Here is a 27,758-nt window from a genome sequence, read left to right on the forward strand (position 1 = left end):
CCTCAGTCAGAAAAACAAAAATCCAAAAACACAAGCTGTTTGTTCACTTCTCCATTTGGACGGGTCATTCCCTGGGGTGAGAACAGGACCCATTTCCTACCTGACGACGGGACCAGGGTGCTCGGGGCCAGCCCGGAGTTGGCAGGGAACAAAAAGAGCCAAATGTCCTAAGTCCACGGGTAGAGTAATATGCTTTATTTAATTAAAATAGATTAAAAAACAGACTGTGTAAAAGAATTAGGATTCTCAATAATTTACTATTATTTACATTAGCAAATGTTGGTCGTTAGTAGACACCGTGAGGAGAGAAGCACACAGAGCCCAGACCCGCGGCGCCCGCACCCCAGGGGCAAAGGGGGGCTCAGTGCCTTCCTGACGACCCCCTCCTTGCAGGTCGACGTGGCGATGACGTCACTGAGGGCTCGGTAAGCAGCTCGGACAGCCTTGGGGGGTGGGGGACAGCTCTGTCCCCAGGCTGAAGGGCTGAAGACTTGCTGGCAGGCCAGGCGGGAACTCTTCCTCCTGAGGAGAACCAGCGCCTCCCAGTCCCTGCTCACGGGCACCCGATGGGCCACGCCGTCTGTCTGCGGAGCCAACACGGTTCTCCACGAAGCTTCTGTGAAGAGCGCTCGGGCTGACACAGATCCCGCAGCTTCCGGGGAGAAGATGAAAGACAGAAATGCAAGCCACACATCCCGGTTCCGGGGACGTCCTGGATTAGCTAACACCCCCGCCTGCCACCGGGGCTCGGCGACTTGTAGTGCGAGGCGGTGGCGGGTGGCGGGGGAGGCCGTGGGCCACTGCGCCAGGCGAGGGCTCCCCCCGGAGGCCCGGCCGTCCGGCGTCCCACGTCCCACGTCCCACGTCCTGAGGCACTTGGGCTCCCCGTCACCCGGGTGGGGAGCGGGTCCGGGCATGCAGAGACCGGGAGGGACGAGAGCCCTCAGAAGCAGCAGGCTCGGTGACTGGCTGCCACTTGCGGGCGACCTGGGGTCGGGCCTCCTTCCTGAAGGCCCCCCGGCCCGGCAGGCCCCGCAGAGCCGCCCCGACCCGGGCCTGTGCCGCCGGCAGTGGGGGGCCGGGGGCGCCCAGTGGAGACTCAGTCCAGAATGTCCGTCTCGAAGGGGACCAGGTGGTAATAGGACAGGTTGGTGACGTAGGCTGCTGGGTCGTCGCCATCCTCGAGCTCGGAGCTGAACTCCCCGCCACTCTCAAACCTGCAACGGAAACGTCCAGAGGTGAGCGCTGGGGCCCCCCCGAAGTGGAGAGAAGGGCGGGAGGTCGCGGCAGGAGGGCGCCGAGGGGTCAGTGCCCAGCGCCGTGGAAGGGCCTCAACGAAGCTCCTCCCGCTGCCCGGGCTCGCGCCACCCGTGGGCACCGTCTTCTCAGTGCTGGGGGCGTGGGGAGCAGCAGGGTCACTAACCCCCAGCGGGCACTTCTCCAAAGACTATCACGGCTCTGGACGCCGCTGCCTTACAGGCTGTCCGCGCTCACCGTCTTCCCTGCGCTTTCCTTCACCCACGCACCCCACGACGGTTCTTTTTCTCTCTCTGGGGATCGCTGTGTCGAGCTCCGGGGATGCGCAGTGAGCAAGGCAGGGGACCGTCTGCGGGGCGGGAGCCCCCCACGTGCTGGCCCGCAGGCCGCCGCCCAGACCAGTGAGGAAAGCCCCCGAGGCCACAAGCTCGCGCCAACCGCATCTGTGGCACAGTGTGCCCTGGAGGCTCGGGGGACGGGGAGCTGGGGCGGGGGTGCAGGGGCCCCGGCAGGGGGAGGGCTCCTGCTGGACAGGGTGGGGGACGGGTGGTCCGTGGGGGGGGCAGGAAGTGCCGGGAAGGATATGTGCTCCAGGCACAAGGTGACGGACGCCTCCTGAACTCACTCCCCCGTGAACCCAAACCATTTCCACTCCTGTCTCACCCAGACACGGCCTGGGAAGCTAGAAAAGACACACAAGTGCCTGAAGGACATTCTCCCCAGAAAGGGGAGCGGAGATGCTGCTTGTGCTTTTCCCACTTTCCTCAACTAAGGATCAGCCCAGACTAAGCGGGCAGCGCGGAGGTGGGCGGAGGGAGGCCGTCCGGGGGCGGGAAGGGCCCTGGGAGCCCGCAGCGCACTCCTGTCCCTGCGCCGTCCTGGCCTCGCTGACTAGCAGGCCCGAGCGGGCTCCACCGGGAAGGTTCTGGGGTGACCAGGAAGGAGGACCGTGAACCGAGCAGGGGAGCGCCGGCGACTGCTCCGCCTGGGCCAGGGGGCCGCGTGGGGGCAGAGGAGAGGCCCAGCCCCTGCACACAGGGCCCACCGGCCTGGGCGGCAGCCTGGGGACAGACGGGCCCGAGGGGGGCACACTTCCTCTCAGTCTCGCTTAAAAGTGGAGGAGAGGTTGGAAATCAGACAGAAAAGGTGCAGAGGCACGTTTTCCTCTCCGTCCACAGTGAGGAGGGGGTGGCGATGTGTGGGGCCTGCCCTCATCCATCACAGGGCAGGGACAGGGGTAGGGGTAGGGATACAGGCAAGGGTAGGGGACAGGGGCAGGAGTAGGGGTAGGGGTGGAGGCAAGGGTAGGGGCAGGGGTAGGGGTAGAAGCAGGGCCAGGGGCAGGGCCGGCTCTTCCTCCTCGTACCACCTGCCCTGGGAGCCCTGGGAGCCCAAGGCTGGGGAGAAGGAGCCCTAGGCCCGGGCACAGGGTGCGCAGCCTCTGAGGCAGCAGGTGCACGGAGGTAAGACCAGCCCCCCGACTTCATTACAGGACGTGCGGTCTCCTCCCCAAAACCACCGTTGGCAAGGTCCAAGAGGCCTCTCAGATGCAGGGAAGGTCAAGCAGGGCCTGCGTGCCTGCCTCCTCTGCAGAACTCCTCGCAGCCCAACCTCCTGCAAACGTGGCCTGGGGCAGGATGGCCTCTGAGGCCCCTGCCGACAGGAAAGCTGCCCTGGGATACTGCGGAGTGAGAGCCAGGACCCGCAGGACCCTCAGGATGAGGGGGCCCCCACCTGTCCCTCCCCCATCGAGGCAACCCCTCACCAGAAGCTCGTCCAATGAAGCTGAAGCATCTGTCCTCAGGTCGTGCACCTGATGCGCAGCCATCTGGGCCCTGGTGCCCGCCCCGCGCCAGCCTGGCGGCCCCGCAGCTCAACCAGTGAGCTCTCTGCACAGGCCTATGGTGGGTGGATGCCGTGGCTGTCACGGCAGGGCACGCCAGGGACAAGGCCATTTCAGAGGGGGCCACCCCCGGCAGCCTGAGCAGCATATCCTCTAACCCAAGCGCTTCATGACCTGTGTCGTGAGGGAGCCTGTCCTCGTGCGTGTTTATCTGCAGCTCGGGGCAGGCGGGGGGACAGGACGGGGAACTCCAAGGCCCTGGATCCCGGGCTGGACTGCTCATGGGCCCACGGGGAGACGCTGGGCACCCAGCGCTGCCTGTAGGCCCAGGCATCCCACCGTCACCATCTGAGATGTTTACGGTGACCCAGGAGAGCACGTGGGGCCCCACTGCGAGGAGAAGAGAAGCCAGGAGACGCTAAATAACTTCCTGGAGCTCGTAGAACCAGGGAGAGCCCTGGGGTGGGCCCCGCCAGGCGGCAGAAGCCAAGCTGTCGTGTCCTCCCAAGCTGCTGCCTGCCAGGTCCCAAGGACCTGACGGAGAGTGCACCCAGGAGGCTGGGCCTCCCAGGGACCCCAGGTGTTGGGCTTTCCTACAGCACTTGTCATGGTTAGGAGTTCTGTCTCTCATCAGAGGAAGGTGGTCTTCGGCTTTCCCGCCTTCACTAATCAGTCATATCCTCCCTCCCCTCAGAGCAGGCCCGGCAGGGTCAGGCTCCCTCCAGCCCGGAGCCAGAGAGACGCCCCCTCAGAGCCTGGAGAACCTCCAGCCCTGTGATGTGAAGCCATGCAGGTGACACTTCTCCCTGCAGAAGGCCAGGCCCTTGGAGTGAGGAGGCTTACGGCCCCCGCACCTCCCCACTGCCCAGCACAGCCCGGCCCTGGACACCTGGCAACTTCCCCTGCGTGCCGCCTCACAGCCAGCCACCTGGTCACGGATCACAAGGTCTAGGAACCAAGCCCTCGCCGTCTTCTGGAAAAGGCAAATGCTTTAAATAAGTATCCAGGGATCCCTGGGGGGCTCAGTGGTTGAGTCTGCCTTCGGCCCGGGGCGTGATCCTGGGGGCCCGGGATCGAGTCCCACAGCGGGCTCCCTGCATGGAGCCTGCTTCTCCCTCCGCCTGTGTCTCTGCCTCTCTCTGTGTGTCTCTCGTGAATAAATACATAAAATCTTTAATAAATAAATGAATAAATATCCAAATAGAGGTAGGATGGCTCCGTGTTTCTGGCCATACCTACTTCGTCTAGAGCTGTCTGGGCAGTGAGCTCCAGTGTCTGGCGCCGGCTGGCAGTCCCTGGATCCCTTCTATAAAGCCATATTCAAATCCGTGCACTTACAAATGCTCTGTTGGGTCCACACCCAGGTGCTGGTCTTTTCCGTTTGGTATACTGTGGTCGATAACGATGGTTTCCGTGTTTGCTAAGCAAAATCCGTTGGACCTCATGATTTCTGAAAAATGAAAGCAACAAAATAAAGATTCGAGATGGGCCAGATTTTGAGCTTTTGGGCTTATGCCCATCTCCCTACTTCCCCTTCCATCTACTGCCCCAAGTTCTCCCCCACACCCCAAGAGGACGCTCTGTACCCGAGGCCCATTCTGGAACTCGGCCACATGACGCCAACCTCCACAGGAGCCCCACCTAAGGACCCTGTGCAAGCCAGAGGCACATCCCTCCCCTCCCCCCAGTGGGTTAAAGCCGGGTTAGACAGAGTGCTGAGCTCACGTCCACCGGTCTGGGTCCATCACACGCTGCCGTAACGCTTTGCACGGGCTACCCCATCTTCCCTGTGCTTGAGACGGGGATGGCACCGGCCACCAGCCTGGCTCGCTATGAGGGGCAACTGAGATCAGGATGCACTTTAAACCAAATGGGCAGGGGCACGTGGGGGGCTCGGCAGCTGAGCACCTGCCTTGGGCTCAGGTTGTGATCCTGGAGTCCCGGGATCGAGTCCCGGGATCGAGTCCCACATCGGGCTCCCCGCAGGGACCCTGCTTCTTCCTCTGCCTGCGTCTCTGCCTCTCTCTCTTGTCGCTCATGAATAAATAAATCATTAAAAAAATGTTTTAAACCAGTACGCACAAATTTTGGTAATTTAAAAAGGCCAGCAAAAAAAAAAAAAAGCGTCTTTGTAGTCTACACCAGCTGCGTGGGGTTAGCTTCAGAGGGTGGAAGTCTGGTACTTAGGCAGCACCGGGAGAGGAGAAGACAGGCCGCCATGGCCCAGGCTGGGAGCCCGGACACCGCAGCCCGGCCCAACCAAGCGCTGCACGATCTCGGGACTCTGTATCCTCAACTGGAGGACTTCAGAACAGTATTGGGTGATCTCCAAGGATCCCTTCCACTCCAGACTCCCATGGACTTCTGGATTCCATCACACCATCTGGTCCATTAAGGATAAGGAGCCCATGTGGCTTGACTGACTTCTAATGTCTGCTGTAGCTTTTATTTATATTTCCCCAGGGAGTGTGTTTCTGTCACTTTGGTAGATTAAATGCACTGCGAGAACTGAGCTGCTGCCCTTGACCAGTTCTTGGTGTTGGAGGTCTCCGGCCCTCCGAGAGGCTGCCTCAGCCCCTAACCGCAGCTCCTAGCTGGCCCTTGCCGGTCCTCTCCCATCACGCTTACCTCACCTTCCAAAACATGCTTAAAGTCAACTCCAAATTTCCGGGGCATTCTCAAATCCAAAGGATCATCCTCTTCCCATTCAGGGCCTCACAAACAGAAACACACAGCTCAGGCCAGCTCTCCGCTCCTCCCGGCCCGGCCCAGGCGGCGGAACACCCGTCCCTGCCCACCGTCTCCAGGGCATCTGCCACGGGAGTCGGGGGGATTGTTTGCTTTTCTCTTTTTTCTTACATCTTATCATTATACTAGATTATTTTATTCCCATGCGTGGCTGTGCTTTTCTCCCAAGTATGACTGTAACTTCCTGTTTATTTTTAATCTTCCCAGCTACCTGGTTCTCAGTTGGTCGAATCTCACTCCACGCCAAGAGAAGTAGGGAAACTACACAAAAACGAAGGAAGAGAAAGAGAAGATTTCCTCCTCACCCCCACAGGGAAAAACACTCTTCAGCAGTCAGATCGGCCAAGTAATTGCTACGACTCCACTTGACTCTCTGCAGAAGTGACACCTCCCGTCTCCTTGGTCCTTTGAAGCCCAGCAGGGTTAGTCGCACCATGGGTGGCATCCGCACGTGGCTCTTCCCTGCCCTCCCCACCCCTGCGGGCTGAAGCCCACCCGGAGCCCCCCCTGCCCTCCCCTGTAGGGCCTGAAGTCATGAGCCGGGGGCGGGGGGGCACCAGAACTGTGCACAGTCAGTGCTTGGAACCCTGGGGGTCAACGACATTCCTACGTGTGAGAAGATGTTTACCCAAGTCTGCGGGGACAGACTCTGGAGATGACTGCATCGTAATAAGAAAGACCAAGAGTCCCCCGCCTCGCGAATCAAAACGTGCAACAGCACAGAACCACTTTCTGTATTACTTTTCACTAACTCTGCCTCAAATGTGTCTGTCTCAGACGCACAGGAGACCCCAGCCTGCTGACAGCCTCTAGCCCTGTCTCCCACCCCTTTGCTAAGGGACTTTGGAGGGGAAAATCCCACATGTGAAAACAAATGTCAGTGCAGCACATTTCTTTCTCTTTCTCTCTCTTTTTTTAAAAGATTTTATTTATTTATTTGCGAGACAGTGAGAGCGGAGAGGGAGACGCAGACCCCCTGCCGAGCCGGGCGCCCGATGGAGGGCTCCATCTGAGGACCCCGGGATCAGGACTGAGCCAGAGGGAGGCAGACGCTGCACCGTCCGAGCCTCCCAGGTGCCCCGTTTCTGGATGCAAAAAAAAAATCTATCTTACACATGACATCTGAAGGTCTGAGAAATGGGAGTCTTTACCAGCCCCCCCAAAAACAGATTTGTAACAAATCACTCCTTAACGTCCCTTGCAAAGAAACCTCTGTTCACAATCGTGTGGTTTAACTGTTTGAAAGGCCAGCTGTAAACTCCAGCTCTGCTACTCGTGCCCGGGAGCAGGTTCCCGCTTGCTCACTTTGTTCATCTGTGCAATGGGCATGAGGTACCCAGCCTAAAAGCACAGGTGGCGATGAAACGAGCGGGCATTTGTAAAGAACGTAACGAGGTGGGGCTCTGGGTAAACGCCAGGGACGCCTCTGTTGTCGCCAGCACCTCGTGTCTGCCGGGCCACGCAGACAGAACTGAAGAAACTGTTAGGGTTACAGGGTGTGCTCAGCTCTGCAGCGTCTCTTCCAGCCTGCACAGAATGCGGATGTCCCAGAAGTCCGCTTAGCACCTGTAGCAAAAGCCAGTGGCCCGGGGACTTGTTTTAATCCCCTCCGTGACTGTTCCACGAAGCAGCTCGCTTTCAAGCTGCTTCCCTGCGTTCACATTGTTGTCACACGCGGAGCTCTGCTTCGCCGTTTCTGGACTATTTTGAGCTGATTTTCAATTTCAGAAAAGTCACCCAAACGGCACAGAGCTGTGCCGTGTCCGTCGGCCCCTGCTGGCGATGCCGACACTGCCCGTAACTGGGGTGCAGGGATCAGAGCTGGATCTGGCCACATACCTCCTGCACTCGGGCATCGCAGCCCCTTCCACTCCTGTCCCTTCCTTCTGTTCCAGGGTCCCTGTTGCGTGCGTTGCCGCGGCCTCGTTTCGTGCAAGCCCTGGTGGTCCCTTGGTCTCTCCTCCTCTCTCATGAAACGGGCTGGGGAGTGACTCTGTCCGTAGTCCCACCGCGTGTCTGACGCATCCCCTCCCCGCATCCGTCAGGGGCTGTGTGACGTCAACAGGCCTTGCTCCTGGGATGTCCCTCAGCATCACTTGCATGAGGAGCGTCACCATGTTTACGACTCTTTGCAGTGAACGAGTTATCTCGGGGGAGATGCACTGAGGCTGTGCAAAATCTGTTCCTCCTCACACTTTTCCCGCTCATCTTAGCCTCTACCAAAGGCTCCTTCCCGCAACAATGACAGTTGGCGTTTGAACAAACCAGGTTTGAACTCCATAGGTTCACTTCTATGTGGATTTTTTGGGGAGAAATACAGTACAGTACTATAAACGTATTTCCTCCTCCTTAGATTGTCATAATAACATTTTCTTTTCTCTAGCTTACTTGTGTAAGAATATAGCATCTAGTGGATATAACATGCAAAATATTTGTCGATCAACTGTTTATGCTGTTGGTAAGGCTTCTGATCAATAAATAGTAGGCTACGATAGTTGAGCTTTGGAGGAGTCAGCATTGTACATGGATTTTTCTTAAAGGTTTTATTTATTTATTCATGAGAGACACAGAGAGGGAGGCAGAGACACAGGCAGAGGGAGGAGCAGGCTCCATGCAGGGAGCTCGATGCGGGACTCGATCCCAGGACCCCGGGAGCATGACCTGAGCCGAAGGCAGACACTCACCGCTGAGCCCCCCAGGTGCCCTGTACATGGATTTTTGACTGTGCAAGGGGTAGAAACCCCTAACCCCTGTGTTCAAAGGTCAACTGCACTACAGTGGTGTGTGCTTGGTGATGATTTTTCTTTTCTTTCTTTTTTGCTGCAGCCGTGTTTTCATGTGCCCCATAGGCCATCATCATTCCTTCAGTTCCGTAATTCCTATGTTCTTTTTCTGCAGACATTAGCTCAGTCCTGAAAGCATTCGCACTGTAGCTTCCCTCTGTCCAAATCCTCTTTCCCATCACATTTTCAGTGTAGCCCAGCGATAGAACAGAACCCAAAGCACTGCCTTTTTATTAACTGGCGACCTGGACTAACCACGTACGGTGAAAATTAAGGTTGAGATTGTACAGATGCTTGGTGAATAAAATATGAAATTAGAATTCATTTCCAGCCTGTCCGCCCCCCCCAAAAAAAATCTGAATAATTAGATTTGGGGAGTGTATGTTGATTATATCAAGTAGGTGGATCACGACTGGGGTTTATGCTTCCCTTTTTTTTTTTAGATTTTACTTATTTATTCATGAGAGACACAGAGAGAAGCAGAGACCCAGACAGAGGGAGAAGCAGGCTCCATGCAGGGAGCCCGATGTGGGACTCGACCCCAGAACCCCAGGGTCACGCCCTGGGCCGAAGGCAGGCGCCAAACCGCTGAGCCCCCCAGGTGCTCCTTTATGCTTCCTTTCAAGCATAGACCCGGCCACCGTGTAGAAAACTATGTGTAAGTTTTTCTGATTCCATAAACACTTATTCTCAGGGGAGGAAGCCTGTGTAAGGCTGCCCCCGCTTCCCCAGGAGGCCTCAGCGTCTCCCTGGCAGCGGCCCCAGGATGTGGCTGGTGCCTGGCGCCACCTAGCGGAGCCCGGGCCACCCCGCCCCTCCGCGTGTGCAAGGAGCGGCTGTGCTTTCAGAGCCTCTGTGCACGCCTGGGTGCAAAGAGACACCCGGGACAGCCTAGGTCAGCAGCTGTCCCCCACGGTGCCACATCAGCAGCCCAAGAAGGCATTAAGAAATCTGAGAGCGGGGAGGAGGAAGGCGGGGAGCTGCAGGCCGAGGCGCTGCCCGAGGGAGTGCATTTAGCAGGACAGGCTGGGTGGGCAGGGTCTGTGAGATCAGATCAGCAGAAGGAAGTGGGGCCCACAGCCCAGCAAAACCCCAGCAGGGGGAGGCTGAGGGCCTGGAGCAGAGGGCCTGCGCTATGACAGGTGACAGCATCAAACAGCTAGAGCGACCCACACTCTGGCATCTGGCATGCCCAGAACGACCAGAGCCCGCGGCTGTTATCATGAACGTAAGGTTTCGAGAAGATGAGTGAGTCCAGGGAGTCGGAGTCCCGGGATGCCCGGGCTCAGCATTCAGGGTCTGTCCTGGGGCAGGGGGAAGGCTGAGGGGAGGCGCGTGGATGCTTCCGGGGGCGGGGGGCGCTCTCCAGGGCCTGATGCTCTGAGCCCGGGGGTCCCCGAATCTGTGAACACCCATGAAGGGGAACAAGACTAAATAACATGGCTTGTCCATGGTAGACCAGTTCTCCAAAGGGATGTTAGTGCCATTGTAGACACAGGTTTCACCAAAAAGTAGTTTGGAATTGACCATGGTTCATCGTCTCAATATATTTATTTCGTCACTCAGTGAATAAGGAAAGTGTATCTCATGTCCCGGGGGAAATGCCCCCTCCCCACCTGCACATCTGCACACTCAGGTAGCGGGAGGGCCGCTAGGCCTGGAGCAAACACGGGAAGGCTGGAAGCTTCCAAGGGAGAAGCCTCGGACTTGGTGCCCAAGCGACCAGGGTGGCTGAAGAGGAGAAGCTCCGGGAGACAGAGAATCTCAGGTCTGGACGTGGGGGAGAGGCTTCTCCCCGCATCCCCCCTTGGGAAGAATGCGGGGCCCCTGGCCTCTGAGGGGATGCTTGAGGCTTTCAGCAACCCACCTGCACTAGGTGTTCACAGACCCCGTCGTAAGGCAGCTCTGGTCGTTGCGCAGCGCGCCGTGCGGAGCCAGAGTCGCTGCAGCCACTGCCACCCATGGCAGCGTCCCTGCAAGCCAAAACCTGTCCTCAGCCCTCACGAACGGACCCGGAGAATGCACTTCAAAGCTCACATGAGATGCTACAATTATCCCTGTGAAATCTCCCCTCATTATTTTCAGCCCTTTCGGATAAACATGGGTCGTGCGTTCATCCAAGCCACAGGTCAAAACAGCACAGCGGACAGAGGGCTGGGAACGTTCCAGGTTGCTGCGCTCCAGGAATTAATCAGCAGCAACCCCACGCAGCCTGGGTCTGTCCTCGTGCTTGGGGCCCTCAGGGTCGACCCAAAGCAAGGGTCCAGCTCCTGTCGCCAACGCAAGGCCCCCAAACAGTTCTGTTGCTCTTTGCTCTCTTATGTGCTCAAAACAGAAAGAAATAAAGCAAAACAGAGACACCAGTGCTGGGACGCTCCTGCTCAGGACCAAAGAACAGAGACTTGCCCAGGCTTTAGGTGACAGCATGGAAAACCCACCAGCACTGATAATTAAGGTCCTAGACCTGCATCCTATAAGACTGGAGTCAACAGACAGCCAACCAGGATAAATGGCACCATTTCTCCTATAAAGAGGGTTCTGGATCCTAGGTGCCAGCGAAGGAGGGATGCCCAAACACCCTTGTTCTTCTTCCTAAGAACACACAGGAAGCCATGTGGGGTGGACATCAGATGTAGCAGGCCCCAACAAACCAAGGCCTGACAGCCATCCTGTCCACATGCAGTCATGTCTAAATATGCTTTGCATTGCACGCCCCCACAACTTGCCCCCCTCTTCACCTGTCCCCCACATGCAATTAGGAATCTCATCCCTGCTGTGGCATGTAGCTCAGCAAGTATACTTTTCCACCAGGGACGTCGCCGCCACCATCCTGACCTGTCGTCCGTCTCCCCATCACTGTGACCTCCAATGCCTTCCTCGGACGCAGCTCTGGGCTCAGACGTGCTCTCCTCTGCTGATGTTCTGCATCACCGTCCTGGGTCTTCCTCCTGCCCTGTCCCTTCTGCTCTCCTCCTTCCTCTGCTCAGAAATAGAACACTGGACGCAGGTCCCTCCCCGCCCCCTACAGATCAAGGCCCTCCTTTGGCCCAGCTCTATGTCCTCTTACAGCCGCCTTTTCTCCCTTTGCGCCGGCCACACCCCTGCAAGACCTCCTCTCATGCCGCCCCTCGGGCCAAGCCACGCCGACTCTCCACTGCCTGGGGGAGCCCCGTGTCTGAAACTCCTGGGATGGAGCGTTTTCACCCAAACAGTAAAAGTCCAGTTTTTGAACAACACGTGCAACCAGACGTGGGAAGCTACCGAACAGGGCGAAGTGGCAGCGCGCCCTCCCTTCGCACCTACCGCCCAGCTGGGCCCCGCAGCTCCCCTCGGCTGCCGTCCGCTCTTACTGCCACCGCCACTCGCCTCCTCGGTGCTTGAAGGCATGGTCCAGCGCCAGCGCCGGTGACATCCGAACCGCGCTCCCCGGCCTGTCCTGGGGCCCTAGAGCCGCATTCACTGCAGCTGTTTCGTGAACTATATTATTTAGCGGGATAGACAGCTGATGGCAGTAGTTCGCCTCCGAATGCCTCATTAATGTTTTCATCATTACACGATTCCTTTTTTTTTTTTTTTAAAGATTTCATATATTTATTCATGAGAGACGCACAGAGAGAGAGGCAGAGACACAGGCAGAGGGAGAAGCAGGCTCCACGCCGGGAGCCCGATGTGGGACCTGATCCCAGGACCCCGGGGTCACGCCCTGAGCCCGAAGGCAGATGTTGAGGCTCAACCACTGAGCCACCAAGCGTCCCCCATTATACCATTTCTTAAGGAGGTTCCCATTCATAGACCAAGTTACTCGCTTTGGAAACTGGAAAAGTGCAAACTCCAGGCAGGTGGATAGAAAACACAGTTTCATAAAATCAGGTAACAGCCTCCACCCACTCTTATCATTCTTCTGGATCGTCTTTCCAGATCCCAAGGGTAGAAAGTGTGCCCAGCCATGAGACGGTGAACTGGAAAACCATTACCGACAGCAGCCCTGAGCCCCCACGCCTCCCCTGCAGCTCTTACCTGAGATTTTCACCGGACTCTGAAAGCTGGGTTGAATTTTATGTACGTTGTCATTTTTTAACACCTGATCCAAAGGAGATCGTTCAAAGAAGGTGAGCACAACTTCTGACCTAGAATACTGGGAAGGAGTGCATTAGTTACTAAAAACCAATCGTCCTTCGAGGGGCCCTGGTCTGATCCTAATGCCCCCCTCCCCCACTGTTCAGACGCTCCTTGGAACCGACCACATCGATGAGGCCGTATTCCATTTACGAATGGCCTCACGTGGCAAAAATGCAAGGCCCCAGGGCCAGACAGGATGGAGTTACTGGAAGCAACGATGAGTTCCTCTGAGCACTTGGTACGCGCCAGTGTTTTGCACACATGTCCCTTCCCCTTACAATAAACCGAGTGCGCTGACTTTCCCCAGGCACAGTGGAGGAAACGGACGTCCCGGGACTCAGGCGGGCCCAAGTCCACCCGGGTTCTTAATCACTCCTCCACACAAAGCTAGCAAACTTCATTTAAAGGCCGTCTGCTGGTGTGGATGCTAGCCCTCTCCTTGGCTCCCATCCACCTTCTTCCAAAACACTCTCTGCAAGACTGGTGGGCTTCGGAACGGAGGCAAGGACGCAAAGACCAGGCCGTGGAGGGACCATGTCTCTTCCTACTCAATACCCCCTTGGCCCCTTACTTTCACTTCTTAGCAAGGAGAAAACAATAGGGCCATGAGACCCCGAGACCCCGCAGAGGCCTTCCTTCCCCCGGTCACAGCCGCCCCTCCCTGAGGTCTGATACCTCCAGGCAGGGGGCAGGCAGTTAAGCGGGCAAGCGAGCAAGCGGGTCGGTTACTGGGAAGCTGGCAGATGCGTCCCCAGCTCCACTCCCAGCCCAGCCCAGATCGTACTTACTTTGCACGGCATGCTTATGATGGTCTTGAGCAACTTCTCCACCTCGTTAAGCCTGGTCTCTATATCGTGGGCATCCTTTATGGCAACCAGTCCTAGAATTGAGACAGAAATGCCTAAAGTCCAAGAACCAGACCAGGAAACGTGCTCCTACGTTGAACACAGAGCAGCAGACATCGCAGTGACAAGGAGGCTGCTGCCCGGGTCACCCTCCACCAGATGCCCGGGAGTATTTACACAGCTCTCCCTGAAAGCCCAGCTCTCAACCTCATTCCAAGTTTCAGTGACCTAATGAATGACTCACATGTGTGCTGGGGTGGACGACGTCCACCCACAAGGAGAAGTCTGGCAGCCGGGGGACGGTGGGATGAGTGGGAAGGTAGGCGGAGGCCAGGGATCAAAGTCTGGGCCAGCCCCGGAGGCCCCCGGGCGAGGCCACAGCCTGGCCAGGGAGCTGCGGCCAGGGGAGGCTGCCCAGGACCTGCCCAGCCCCAACCACGCAAGGGGAGGGGGGCTTGCCTGGCTGGCCTCGGCTGACCTCCCCCCAGGGCCTATGCACATGGAGGCCGTGTTCAGACAGGTCATGTAAATGCTGCATTTGGAAGAGGAAAAAGGCCGACCTTTACCCAGAAAACTGCCAAAGTGGGTATGACTCACAGCACTTTCTAGGAATCTGAACAACGACCTGCATTACGGGTAAGGGGGTCCTGAGCGGCCCTTAGGAAGTGTAGCCTGGTGTTTGTAGGATGCTACAGCCGGCAGCCCGGGCCAGGTGTGCCTCCCCTCCGCAGCGTGAGGAACGCAAGTTTTCCCAGTGGGTTTCTACACAGCGACTTCTCGGGCTGCAGGAATGACATTCCCACGGACACTGGCCTCTTCGCCATCCTCGGTGGGACCCAGCAACACGGTCCCCAAGAGCCACGACCAAACCAGATGCTGGAATCAGCCCGGAACCAGCATCAGTTGCTGAGTTTAAGTTTTTCAGGTCTGGTTTGGTTTGGTTTTGCAGGAGAAAGGCTTGCTTTTCAGGCAATTCATTGATTGAGACGACATAAGTAATGCAATTAATTTCCTAAATGACGTTAATTGAAATAAGAGGCCCAGAACATAGAGTCCAAGGAGCCGGGGCCCCCCAAACATAGGGCCAGGGCATGTCTGACAGCCTGGGCTGTAGCAGGGGATCCTTCACACCGGCCTACATCCGGGACAACTTCTAGGGAGTTGTTCCCTCACCTTCCTACAGCACCGGCCACCTCGGTGTCCGAGCGGCTGTCTGGTCCTGTCCCCTCCTCAGCCACGCAGGCCCGGGAGGCCAGCCAGCTGCTATTCAGGGGGCAGGAGCCCTAAGGTGGCTGGGGGGCCGTGGCTCGCCTGCTGAGAAGCCTGGGGCCTCTGTCCACACAGCCCAGGGACACACCCCAGCGTGACACCCCCCCAGTCACCCCCGCAGTCACAGGGACTGGGCCTTCTCCACGCTCTCCCCTCTTCCTCGGGTCACCAGGCCCCACCACGCCACCCTGCACAGTGTGCGAAGCGGAGAGAAGGAAGAAAATAGTGCCAGATTCTCAGGATGCTTCTTCCCCAGGCCCCAAATCCCTTGCTCGGACACACACACGCACACATGCACATGCACACGCACTCTATGCTGCCCTCTGCACCAAAATGCTTTCACCATCTGCTTCCTACAGGGGTGTCTACACAGGAAAAGGGGAGTCTACACAGCAAAACCCTCCAAAACATCATTTTCAAAGAGGGAACAATTTATTTAATCATCCCCACCGAGTGCTTCTCGATTCTAGAATGAACAAAACTATTATTAAAGTTCAACTTTCATTACCTCTAGGATACAGGTTTTAAATCAATCACGTTTATGACACAGTGATTGCGTTTTTTTTTTATTGCGTTTTTATATTCTGTAAGCACATTTGTAGGAAAATTCGCCTCTTGGATGGTCAGTGCATGCAGCGTATCTACACCCGCTTTCTAGTAAATAAAGCATGATTTAATGACCTTAAGTTATAGAGAGGTTTATAATTCATGCATTTTTGTCTTAGCGACATATTTTTGGTTACGTCTTTAATTAACGTTCAGCCCGTAGTTGGGTTCCTAACTTCAAACTTACATATACAGTTGGTTAAATACATTCTGCTATATATTAATTTTTTTTAGGATGGCTTGATTTAGCGAATAAAACACGGAACACCTAGTGAAATATGAATTTCGGATAAATAGTGAGTAATGCAATAGTATCATGGGTAGACTTCTACTAAAAAAAATCATTTGCCGTTTATCTGAAATTCAAACTGAACTTGGTGTTCTATATTTTATCTGGCAACCCTATCTTCCTGGTAGGGTATTCTATTTTCTGGAATGAAGCAGAAAAGGGCAAGGAGTACCCCCCACCCCCGATTGGCCCCAGCGCACCTCACAGCTCTGTGCCCTGCGACCCCCCATACCCTCGTGCCGATCTCCAAGGTCCACGTGACCCAAACACAACCCCCCGACCTTGCCCCAGCTCCAGGCTCACATGTGGGGACACCCCACCCACCCCTTAAGGGGTGCACCCATGCCACCTGTTCTGTGAAACCCTGACCACATCAGACGGCGGAACCCCAGCTGCCTCTGGACTCCCAGAGATCTCTCCAGACCCCTGCAGCATTCACCGCTCAGCACTGCGACTGCCCCTGCACCTCCGGGTCTCCCCAAGTCCCCCCCAAGACAGCCGAGGGGAGCAGGTGCCGCGGCACGTCTTCCCGCCTCATCCGTCAGCACAGGGCCCAACACTCGCAAGGGGGTCCTTGTTCGTCGGCTGCTTGTTGGCCGAGGCGGGTGGCCCGGGGAGCCCGGAGTCCAGCCGCAGCCGCCCCCCGCGGGTGGCCCATCGTGCACGGGCAGGACCGCGCTCGTGCTCCTGGGCTCCATGCTCGCCCGGCCGCCTGGGGCACGGGCCTCGCAGGACAGCGGCCAGCGGCACCGTGGAGGCGAGCAGGGCCAGCTGCCCCCGCCACCTGCCTGCACGCCCCTTAGCCACAGCCAGACGCTGCTCCTTGGAAACGTGGACACGCCTCAGAACAGAAGGGGGCCGAGGAAACTTCACCAGGCCAAGGAAGCTGCTGGAATCACTCACTGCGAGGACAGAAATGACAGATGATTACCTTTCAGCGGGGGCACACACTATCATTTGCTCCAGCTTCCCCGGTGGCGACCGAGCTGGCAATGTGGATCGGCTTGCTTTCTTTCTTTCTTTTTTTTTTTTTTAAGATTTTATTTATATATTCCTGAGAGACACACAGAGAGAGAGAGAGACAGAGACAGAGACACAGAGAGAGACAGAGGCAGAGGGAGCAGCAGGCTCCATGAAGGGAGCCCAACGTGGACTCAATCCCGGGTCCCTAGGATCACCCCTGGGCTGAAGGAGGCGCTAAACCACTGCCCCCTCCCCCGGGCTGCCCTGGATCGGCTTTCTTAAGGTGTGGTCCCCCTTTTCTGGGGGAAGGCATCTATGAGGCACCAAGCAGCACAGGCCTCTCGCCCCGCAAGGGCCTCAGCCAATAAAAGGCTGAGAGAGTCAGGGAATGACGGATCCAGCTGAACGCTGTGAACCCCCTCCTGGCAGCCAGCCCCCCAACGCCCTCTGCGCAGGGATGAAGCGCTCTCACCTCTCCAAGCATCTCCCTGCAGCCTGGCCCACCCGCCTCTCCCTTCTTCCCGGTGCCCTGGACATCCTCCTTCTCAACTGTTTCCAAAGTGCCTCCCATCAGATGGCGGGTGCCTTAAATGTGTTAGGAAAATATTCTTCAGGAAGACCGACCCCAAAACGGCCACAGTGCATATATGAAAGAAATCTCCATTTCAAAATTTCATACTCACTGGGGTTCCTCCCTCCAGATTTCTCAGTTTCACAATGGGTGGAAAATCTAAACACCTGCTGCGACACCCCAAATTATCCTAAGTTCTCAAGATGCAACAGCAGCTGAAAGGTGAAGTCGTGAGCAGGATGCACACGTGGGACACTGGGTTACTTTTCAGGGGCAGGTGGCAGGAAGCGAGCCCATGGAGGACTGTCACCCTACACGCGTCATGTGCCCGGGGGTCTCCTCCGACCCTATCTGCTTTATCTTGCCTTTGTGACCAAGCAGCTTTGGTCTTTAATGGCTGGTAAAGCTTTTCCAAATAGCAACTGTGCACGGTAGATAACTATTTGAAACCTTATTTTCAAAAACAGGCTTCCATGCAATAACGTAAATACTTTTGGCTTTTATGTTCTAAATATTGTGGAGGGAACGAGATTCCACGTCAGGACAGGGATGCTAATAACAGAAACTGCAGGCGGGCAATGCTGGCGATCTCACGCGGCCGTGGGTTAGGAGACGGTCACCGCAGACGTGGCCAGCAGGGGATGCTAGTGCTCCGTGGAAGCCGCGGGGACCGCCTGCTGCGGCCCGGAGGGAGGCCTGTCCACCCGCACGTCTTGTTAACAAGTGGACTCCCAAGACTTCACAACCCCCCGGGGAATTTTTCTAATTTCTGATAAAAGCATAGTCACTAATATAACCTCCGTTTGTAAAATTCCTCTTCCACCCTGGTTTGTGGGGTGGAGGTTTTACCCAGAGCGGCCTCGAACAATTAAGGATCTGGATCCCAAAGACCCGTATACATGAACGTATATAAAATCACAGTGCGCCGGTTTAAACATAACGGGGAGCCAAAGATCGATTAGCCATGGGCAGCCAGGGTGCCCTTTTCTATCTATACTAGTTTAGCATCAAAAATTAGGAACCTGGGACGCCCGGGGTGGCTCAGGGGTTGAGCATCTGCCTTTGGCCCAGGGTGTGTTCCTGGAGACCTGGGATCGAGTCCCCCATTGGGCTCCCTGCATGGAGCCTGCTTCTCCCTCTGCCTGTATCTCTGCCTCTCCCCCCCACCCCCCCCCGCCCCGTGTCTCTCATGAATAAACTAGTAAAATCTTTTTTTAAAAAATTAGGAACCCCAAATGTGAGTCTGTGATTTTCAGGATTAGCTTCCTTATGCAAACATAAACACCCGACTTATTCCTGGAACCCAAACTGAACATGCTGGAGTCAGCACAAAGGCTTATCAGTGGGAGGAGAAGGTGAACAAACCAGTTTCCTAAGCTCAGAAACCCTGGGTACAAAGTCCCACATTTTCAGTAAATGGAGGCCTTGGGATGAACACCTCTGGGACCTGCGCCAGGCCTCCCCTGCAGCTCGCCTCAGCATGCTGGAATCACACCTCAGTGCCTTCTCCCGTCATTCCAGAAATAAAGACAAGGTGCCTCTTGGATCCACTGGGAAGGAAGAGTGTCCTTTTGAAAGCACATTAAGAAGTGCCCATTACCCCAGGAACACGAGTGTCTTGAAGGACACTCACCCCATAGGGCCCTAGGGAAATTTTCTGTAAAGCAAACTTTCAAATGGAGTCAAATAATAAATTACATTTAAAGAGTTCCTTTTCCATTTAATAAATGTGTCCATCAACACACTAAACAGCAAGGCAGATGGCTTGGGTGGGGTGAGGAGAGCAGGGTCATCCTGCATGCATAAGACATATGTGTTCTTGGGCAGCCTGGGTGGCCCAGCGGTTAGCGCCGCCTTTGGCCCAGGGCGTGATCCTGGAGACCCGGGATCGAATCCCACGTCGGGCTCCCGGTGCATGGAGCCTGCTTCTCCCTCTGCCTGTGTCTCTGCCTCTCTCTCTCTCTCTCTCTCTGTGTCTCTCATGAATAAATAAGTACAATCTCAAAAAAAAAAAAAAAAAAGACGTACGTGTTCTTTAAGGGTGGCGTGTGGCAAGAATTTTAGAAGCAGAATACTTTAAATCTTCTAGGGACGTTTTCAACGCTGATTTCCTATGTACCTGTTTCCTAAACAGGTAGTCGACATTCAAGAAGTGGAGAGGAAGAAGTGATCTTCCTTGGAGCGTACCCTAGCTGGTCACCCTGCGCACACCTAAGCATCCCAGTGGGAGTCCTAAGTCCCCGGGAGCCCACGGTTACTCGACTCTGTGCGGGTCTCCCGGTTCCCATGTGTGTGGCCTCACACAGCATTTCTGGAAGGACAGAAACCCTGTCTGCCCCTCGCTCCCGGCTGCTGGTGGTGCCCAGCGGGTTCCCCGTCCGTGTCCACGAGGCTGCCCTCGTCTGGCGATGCTCACACCTGGCGGGAGGAGGTGGGGATGCTGCTGGTGGTTAAGCTCTCCTCTGCATCTTTCCGAGAATGAAAAGCGGGGCAGAGGAAGGAGGAGGAGGACACAGAAGAGGCTTCCCTGTGGATCCAAGTACTTCCCCGAGGATCCGAGGAGGGGCTGAGAAAGGATCCTCCTTTCCCTGCTTCCTCCTGCACCTGCGAGGTGCTCCCTTGAACCACGTGCTCTCGTATGGGCAGGAGAGAGCGGGAGCCGGGCTCCAACGCACTGGCCTGGACGGCGCCCCTCCCGGGCCCCTCCTGGGCCCCTCCTCCCGGTGCCTCTTCATTATGCTCTCCCCATAAAAGCCCGATTCCCTTACTGAGGTTCCCACTTAGTGCATGTCAGAAGCCACTCGTCAGCTAGTCTGTCTTCAAACATCAAAGGTATTTAGGCCACACCATCCTCGCAAAACAGGAAGCACGCGTTCCCCCACTCATCCTCAGCTACCCGCCGATCCTGCTCTGCGCCCAGCGCCCTACCACGTGGCAGGGGTACCGTGGCGGGCAAGACGGGCAGGACCCCCGGCTCCCCAGAGCTTTCCTGCTAGCCGGGACGATGGACATGTGGCAAACGCTGGCCACAAAGAGTAGGGTGTCACCTGGGCGGGGGGCAGGGGGTAGGAAGACTCACAGCGGGGGACCACCCTCTCCAGGGTCGGCGGCCTGAAGGGTGAGCAGACACAGGGGGGCAGGCAGGGAGGAGAGCGACAGGCAGTAGAGTCAGGACGTACGTAGGCCCCGAGGAGGCCAGATGGCGAGGATTGAACGAGCAGGGCCTGGCAACCCGCGTTAAGGGCTTCGCCGCGTCGGCTCCGGTCACAAGAACTCCACCCACTTGGCAGTTGTACTTCTCATAGTGATACATACACCTGCCCCGAGATTCCACAGCGCCTGCCCCTTGGGACATTGCCCCCGGAGCACAGTCCCCAAGCCTGATTCACGTCAAGCACCAAATCCTAGTTTCTGGATCAATAAGGCCACAGGCTCCGTCTGCAGGGGTCCCGCAGAGGTAACGGTGGCGAGCCCCTCTGTGGGCTCTCTCTTTAGCCTGGGCAGGGGCTATCACCACCCCTTCCTCCTAGGTACACCAGGATGGGGGGCCACCAGGAAGAGGATGCCATCAGGAGCAGCTGGTGGGGCGCTGGACCAATGAGCGCCCACCTGGATGGCTCTCGGTGGGGACGCTGCGTATTCCGGAACAAAGGACAAAAGCTCTGGGGTCCTCCGTCCAAGGCCGGCAGCTCTCACAGAGAAGAGGCTTCCCTGTGGATCCAAGTACTTCTCCAAGGATCCAAGGGGTGTCCAGCATGGTTCTGGGTACCCGGTGGCTGTCACTGCCTGGGTCCTCCTGCAGCCCTGCCCGCAATACCATCATGCGATTTCATCAATCATGCACCCATGGCTCAGGGGACCAAGCAACTGCCTGAAGTCACTGCTCTAGCAGCAGGGGACAGAGCCAGGGGCATCTGAATGCTCACCTGTCTGCTTCCAAAGACCATGCCTTCAACCTCTCGGCCTGAGCCTCTCGCACGGGGACTGTGCATTACCCCCCAGGGAGTCACTACCCCTCCCGCCTGCACCCTGTATCCCCAATCTTGCAGGGCCTTGGGGATTTTCTTCCCCAGGAAGCAGGATGGGCTTCTAGTGGGGTTAAGACACTGTCTGTAAAAGTTTTAACCACGCTGTTCCTACCCTGGGCCCTCCCTACCCTCTGTCCAATTACTGCTCCTACGATTTTTCCTGCTGATTCTAAGTTGCGTATCAGCAAAGGGTGATTAAGATGTTTTGTTCTTAATACAAATATGAAAACTCGCCAGTATAAATTAGCCGAAGGGCTAAGTGGCTCTGTTCACAGTCATGACTCAGTGTAGGGGGTGGGGTAAGGAGGGTGGACAGGAGGCATCTGGGTGGAGGACAACGTCAGACAGCACGTGTGTCTGTGCTGGGGCGCAACACCACTGCGCTGCCACCGCAGTGGGAGGCCTCAGTTTGGCAGAAGAGAATGGCGCGCAGGCCCCTCGCCCCACCCACCAAGGAGAGGACAACGCCCGGGGAGCTGCTCAGGGCACGGACACGGGGACCAGTCTTCAGTGATGACAACCCAAAGTGTCCAGTGGATGCCTACTGTCACCCAAGGAAAGTAAAAGTGAGCACAAATAGCAATAAAAAGCGATTTCAGTGGACCAGCAACGCCAACCCTGGTGAGGACGCGCATTTCAGCCTGCTGTGTCCGGCACTCGGTCCCCAGGACGCCACAGAGGGCGGCCTGTGGCCGAGACCACTTGGGCAAAGTGCATGCGGGGTTCACGCTCACTACCGGCCAGTCCTCACTCTCCAGAACGCCACCCCCACCCCCACTCCAGAGCTTTGCTGAGAAGTGGCAAACAATCAAATCCCCGTAGTTTCACCAACTTTTGTGCATGGCGCGGTCACCTTCCACCGGCACTTGGCAGCTTCCCTCTCCTTGACCCTTCACAATGCAGAAACACCTTCTGCCTTTTAGAGGAGTGTTTGTCAAACAGCAGAGAAACATGAGGCCCAGGCTTGTTTTAAAATGGAAGGGGACCTGGGTCCCTGTGGGCCAGCCCGGGGGCAGCCAGGGGCCACCAGGAGGCTCACCAGGCTGTCTGCCGAGAAGCAGGCCAAGCGTCTCCTTGGGAATGCGGTGGAAAGTAACTGTGACCTAGAAGCGACCTCCCTAACCACCGATGTAAGTCTCTGACCGGCTCCTTCTCTAGCTGCGAGGTTAGGTCGGGTCACTCGGGGCCCACGGCTGCTTCTGGGATCTGATGGGACAGGATCGCAGGCCCAAGAGCCCATTGAGCCGCGTGGCCACTTGCAGAGAAAGGAGGGGGCCCTGGAGCACCGGGCGGCAGCAGGGTGCACCTCTGGGAAGGGGACGCAGCAGAGGGCAGAGAGAAGGGCAGGCCCCGGGGAGGGGGACACGTGGCACTGGGCCGGGCCGCCCGGGGCCTGGGAAAGCTCTCCGGTGCACACACCGCGTACGAGAGGAGATCCAAAACTACACCTGTGAGTCAAACCCCCTGAGAAGTGGAAGCTGCCCGCCAGAAGGGGCGGGAGGCCCTCCCGAGGAGCACTGCACAGTGTTGGGGGGGGTGGGGGCGTGTCAGAGCCAAACAGGACGCAGCAAGAGACGGCCTGCTGCCCCGGACCCCAGTGGCAGCCGATCCTTTCCCAGCCACTCTCACCGGGAGAGTGGGCCCAGCCGCTCTGCAGTTTATCTTCCCACATTACAGGGTGTTCTCCCCTCTAGTGCTGGGAAGGGAACAGACTCCTCCCCTGCGGCCCCTGAGAGACCGAGTGGGCAGGCTCAGGGAGCACGGGGGGGGGGGGGGGGGGGGCGTGGAGCTGGGCACGTGCATCTGCGTCCAGCCCTTTCCGATACTACCCTGGGTGCCTTGACTCTGCTCCCCAGAAACTCAACTCTAAGAGCGTGGATGAGCACGCAGCTAGGCGGGCGTCCTCAGTGACAGGGACGACACGGACCTGTATGATAGCACATGCCCGGGCCCTCAGTGATGGGCCTTACTTGGAGAAAATGCTGGAATGCTTCATTCCAGCTGAGTCCCGCTACTGGCCCTCCCGTAGGCGCCCGCATGCCTCCCGGTGAGGGGCAGGTTCCACTTCTCAGGCTGAAAGCTGCAGACTGGTCCCGACACCCCTTGCCCCCCACATCTGGGCTGTCAGTAAATGTCTTGCCTTTCCCTGCCAGACACATCAGGGTTTGGCCACTTTTCATACCTGCAGCTGCACCTGGCACGACAGCCTAGCACCTGGCCCTACCCCCATCTCCTGGCCTCCCCTTTGCCCCACTCCAGTCTTTCTCAGCACAGAAGCCAGAGTACACTCAGACCTGCCCACTCCCTCTGGCCTGATCACCTACTCCCCGCATCCCTCCCCCTGCTCCAGCCAGGATGGCCTCCTCCTCACTACTGGAAGCCCCCGGTCCTAGGTATTGATAAAGCGGCTTGTTCTCTCCCTTCCTTCAGGTCTGGACTCAAATCACTTCCTTTGAGACTTTCTGGAGAACCCTATTGGAGGAAAGTTAACTCCTCCCCCTAGAAGTCATAGCCCCTCTCCTTGTTTATGTTTTTCCTTCTGAATACTTATCGCTGTCTGATGTATTATTTATTTATCTTGTTGATCGGTGGATTTCTCCTCATCATGATAGGAGAATGAGGACAGGGGCTCTTTTGGTCTCTTCTGATCACTGCTGGGTCCCCACCACCTAGAATGATGATGCCTGGCACATAGCTGGCATTCAGCAGACACTCGCTGAATGAATCAATGTGAAACTGAAATGCTGGATCTCACAGTAATTAAGAATCAAAGATCACTGACTACTTTGGAAATAGAATCTCTTGCTGGTAACGTGGATGGCTCAGACTTCACAAGGCCTGACACTGGTGCTATAAAAACAAAACAAAATCAAAATTGTCAAAGAGCCCCAAACTGTCAATCAGAGATTCTGCATGTCTGCTTTAATGTGCAAACCTTCCCAGATGTCAGAGACGGAACAGGCAGGAGACCGTGAGCGTGGTCAGGAAACCCTGAACCACGTAAGTATCATGTAGAGGGAATTCAGGCTAAAGACTCAGCCCCACTGGTGTGGGGTGTAGAAAAACCAAAAGGAACCCTTTGGTTACCCCCAATATAACATCCACGATATCCACAGGAACCAGCCGTCTCCATCTCCTTGGGCTGGGGCACGAGAAAGGCTGGGGTGGGTGCTTCAGATCCAGAGGAAGAAGGGGGTGAGGTAGGAAGCTGAGATTCTAAGAAAAAAGGACGGGGGACATAGCAGGACAAGTCCTGAGGTCAGCCCTGCCCAGGAGAAGGCCAGGAAGGTAAGTGAGTGAGCACTGTCCCTCCACGCGTGGAAGGCTTGATGTGCCTTTACACGTGTGCTGCTGTGAAATGTTCAAGGCCCATCAACGGTTGCTGAGTCTAACACCACAGTGGGTGTGCAAAAGGGAGAAAAAAGCACAATCTCTCCACATAAACATTCTTCCTCACTGCAATACTTGGGAGACTAAGGAAAAGGGCTCAGCACCCCCTTGATGGCAGGCAGATTCCAAAATGCAAGCCGGGGCCAAGGCTTTCACCCCGCGAGACGGTTCACTCAGACACGTATAAGAGCTACCAGCCTGCTGCCAGCCTGAGCGCTGAAACCCAGAGCTGCTCACAAAGCTCGTTAATAAGAGTGGAGAGCGCACATCTAGCCCAGCCCAGAAGTAGTTCAATAAATTTCCAGCCAGAGAATCTGATGGGGTATTATACTGAGAAAACCTGGCAGTCCCCGTACAACACACGCATCCGGTTGCCTTTTGTATTTACACGTGTTTATCCAGACCGTCTTTTAATGCAAATAATAAATCAGCATGGAAATAAAGTAGACTCTTCTCCTACGTTACTATTAGATATGTGACTCCGTGAACAAACAATTTCCCTGGACTTCAAAGAACCGAAGAAAGAAAAAGGGCTTCCCCTGGGATTGTACAACAAAACTCAAGTGGTGCTGGGGGGGAGGGGGGTGCAGTACCAGCGCGCCACCGTGCAAAGAATCAAAGACCCGGATAAAGAATTAAGGGCAGCCCTTCCTCTGGTCCCAGGTCCCCATGTCCTCCCCTCCAGGGGGTGCTGGGCCAGCCCTCACGGAGGTCTCTGTGAGCAGGACTCCAGCCCAGGCAAAGAGGGCCAACAGTTGCAGCACAGAGCCTGATCCACCCACCCAACCACTGGTCTTCTCCTAAGCACCTCCACCACCCCCTACCTCCCCCAGCAGCACAGCCAACACCCAGTACAGTCTCTCCCTCCTTGGGACACTTGAGCAGCTATCCTACCCCGCTGAGTCTTCTTTTCTCCCTGGGAATCCCCCTCCTCCTAAACCTTCCCTCACTTGTAAGCACTTCACTCCTCACGGACACTCTCCGTGTCTACACTTCAGGAACCCAGAACTGACCCAGCACATCCAGCACGCGCACAGAGAGGTCAGAGCCAGGGCGTGTGCAAGGCAGGTCCAGCGCCTGTCACTCAGCACCCTCCTGCCCCAGGCAAGTCGTTCTCACTACCAGATCCCAGGGCCTCCTCCTCCTCCACACTGGCCACAAGCCCTGCCGGAAGCAGCTGATGCCGAGGGTGACAATAACAGCTAGCATGCAGGGAGGACCTACTATGGCCACACACTATGCAAGGCATTTTCATCCTCAACAACAACAACAACAACAAAACAAAGTAGGAATAGTACTGTTACAGGGGAGGAGCCCAGTTCCAGCCAGCTGGCCTGCCTGGGGCAACAGCGGAGCTGTGCCACCTGACCCCAGTGCGACCTGGCAAGGGGAGGGGAGGGGAGGGGAGGTCACCTGCCCTGCCAGCTTGCAGGGGCTCTAATTTGTTAATGGCCAGTCTCATTGCAGCAAGGATGTAAGTCGCCGCGTCAGCTGTTTCTTCATCTAAGCTCCCCTTTGTGGGCATTCATTGGTTAAAAAGAAAAATAAAATAAAGAAAGTACAACATACACACCCAAACAGCAAACCCAAGGAAAACTGCTGCCCCGCTTGGAATAATACTAAGCCATCTCCAGAATGGCAGAGAACGTGAGCATCTGGGGAGCCAGGAGAAGCGCGAAAGGCAGGCCCTGTGGCTCGGGGCTTTCAAACTTGCTGGCTTTGGGAGCCTTTCCAAAGGCCGCGTCTGCCAGAGGATGTGTCATGAGAACTGGGCTAATTACCCACAGGATTCAGACACGGGGGCGGGGCAGTCAGCAGGGGACGGAGGGGTTATCTTTAGGACCTGGGGGCAGAGCAGCAGCTGAGGAGACTAGTTTCCAGCAGCCTGAGCTTCAGTAGAGGCCCCGGAGGCCGCGCGACCCGCTTGGAAGACGGGGAAGGACGGCCCAGGTGAAGCGCGTGGTCAGAGCGCAGGTGCCGCACCTGGTGAGGGCGGGGAGGCTGCTCGGGGCCCCGCAGGCTTCCCGGGCCCCTTCCCCCCTGGGGGTCCCCAGGAGCCGGGCATCCTCGTCCCGGGGGAGGTGGGGGGACCCGAGGCGCAGCCCTTCCAGGGGCGCACTCCCAGGGCGGACCCCCCTGCCCTGGGCCGGCCAACGACGGGGCCCCGGGGCCGGTCTGGGAGTCGCCGGAGCGCCCGGAGCCCCGGAGCCGGCCCCTCCGCGCGCGCGTCCCCGACCCGACCCGGCCCGGCCCGACCGGCCCCACCTTGGCGCAGCGGCGCGCGCGCTAGCTCGGGCCGGTCCTCGGGGAAGGCGTCGCGGAGGCGCTGCCACAGGCGGCCCAGGTCGGCGAGGCTGCGGTGCAGGTACAGCACGCTGCGGTCCGACCACTCGGTGCGGATCTCGAAGAAGTCCTCCTCGTCGCCGCGCCGGCCCACGATGAGCCTGCGGACGCCGTTCACCCAGCAGCCGCGCACGAACATGTTCACGAGCGACGTGCCCTCGAACACCGCCGAGGCCATGCCGCGCCGCGCATGCCCCCGCCGCCCCCGCCGCCCCCGCCCGGGGAGAAGCGCTGCCCGGGGTCCGTCCGCGCCCGCGGCCTGGCCGGGGTCTGGCCGGGGTCTGGCCGGGGTCTGTCCGCGGCCGGGGTCTGTCCGCGGTCTGTCCGGGGTCTGTCCGGGCCGGGTCTGTCCGGGGTCTGTCCCGAGCCGCGGTCTGTCCGGGGTCTGTCCGCGGCCGCAGTGTGTCCGGGGTCTGTCCGGGCCGGGTCTGTCCGGGGTCTGTCCGGGGTCTGTCCGGGCCGGGTCTGTCCGGGGTCTGTCCGGGGTCCGTCCGAGGTCCGCCCGCCCGGTCCCGCCCGCCGGGCCCCGGCCTCCGAGCGCACTCCCGGGGACGCGCGCCGAGCCGGGGGCGGCCGAGCCGGCCTTTATAGGGCCGCTCCGGTCGACGTGGGGCCGCCGCCTTCCTGCCTCCTCGGGCGAGCGGACGCGCCGCGGGCTGGGGCGGAGGGGGCGGCCCGGCCCGCCGCGCCCAGGCCCCGGCACC

General features: G+C 57.5%; 1 protein-coding gene across 3 annotated transcripts; it reads right to left on the reverse strand.

Annotated features, from left to right (window-relative positions):
• Positions 1-172: 172 nt before the first annotated feature.
• PXDC1 (PX domain containing 1) lies at positions 173-27,733 on the reverse strand. 3 transcript variants are annotated; one of them, XR_004812201.2, is made up of 6 exons: positions 26,977-27,732; positions 13,539-13,630; positions 12,649-12,766; positions 4,439-4,550; positions 3,023-4,073; positions 1,080-1,217 (listed from the first exon to the last, which is right to left on the reverse strand). XR_004812201.2 is itself a non-coding variant. In XM_025445648.3 (5 exons), exons 1-5 carry the CDS (start codon positions 27,230-27,232, stop codon positions 1,100-1,102), a joined length of 696 nt encoding a protein of 231 aa, XP_025301433.3. In that variant the 5' UTR covers positions 27,233-27,726; the 3' UTR covers positions 173-1,099. The 3 variants fall into 3 exon arrangements, 2 of the variants coding, with proteins under 2 accessions (XP_025301433.3, XP_048961966.1); XM_025445648.3 differs by lacking the exon at positions 3,023-4,073 and having other exon boundaries at positions 173-1,217; positions 26,977-27,726; XM_049106009.1 differs by lacking the exon at positions 1,080-1,217 and having other exon boundaries at positions 3,990-4,073; positions 26,977-27,733.
• Positions 27,734-27,758: the final 25 nt, after the last annotated feature.

The sequence above is a fragment of the Canis lupus genome, chromosome 35 (assembly GCF_003254725.2).
Source record: "Canis lupus dingo isolate Sandy chromosome 35, ASM325472v2, whole genome shotgun sequence".
NCBI classification, from domain to species: domain Eukaryota; kingdom Metazoa; phylum Chordata; class Mammalia; order Carnivora; family Canidae; genus Canis; species Canis lupus.

Coding starts and splice junctions, on each gene's coding strand:
- PXDC1 (XM_025445648.3), bottom strand. CDS start 27,232: ATGGCCTCGGCGGTGTTCGAGGGCACGTCGCTCGTGAACATGTTCGTG. Junction 13,631..26,976: donor GCGCGCGCCGCTGCGCCAAG/GTGGGGCCGGTC, acceptor TCTCAATTCTAG/GACTGGTTGCCATAAAGGAT. Junction 12,767..13,538: donor TCATAAGCATGCCGTGCAAA/GTAAGTACGATC, acceptor ACTCCTTCCCAG/TATTCTAGGTCAGAAGTTGT.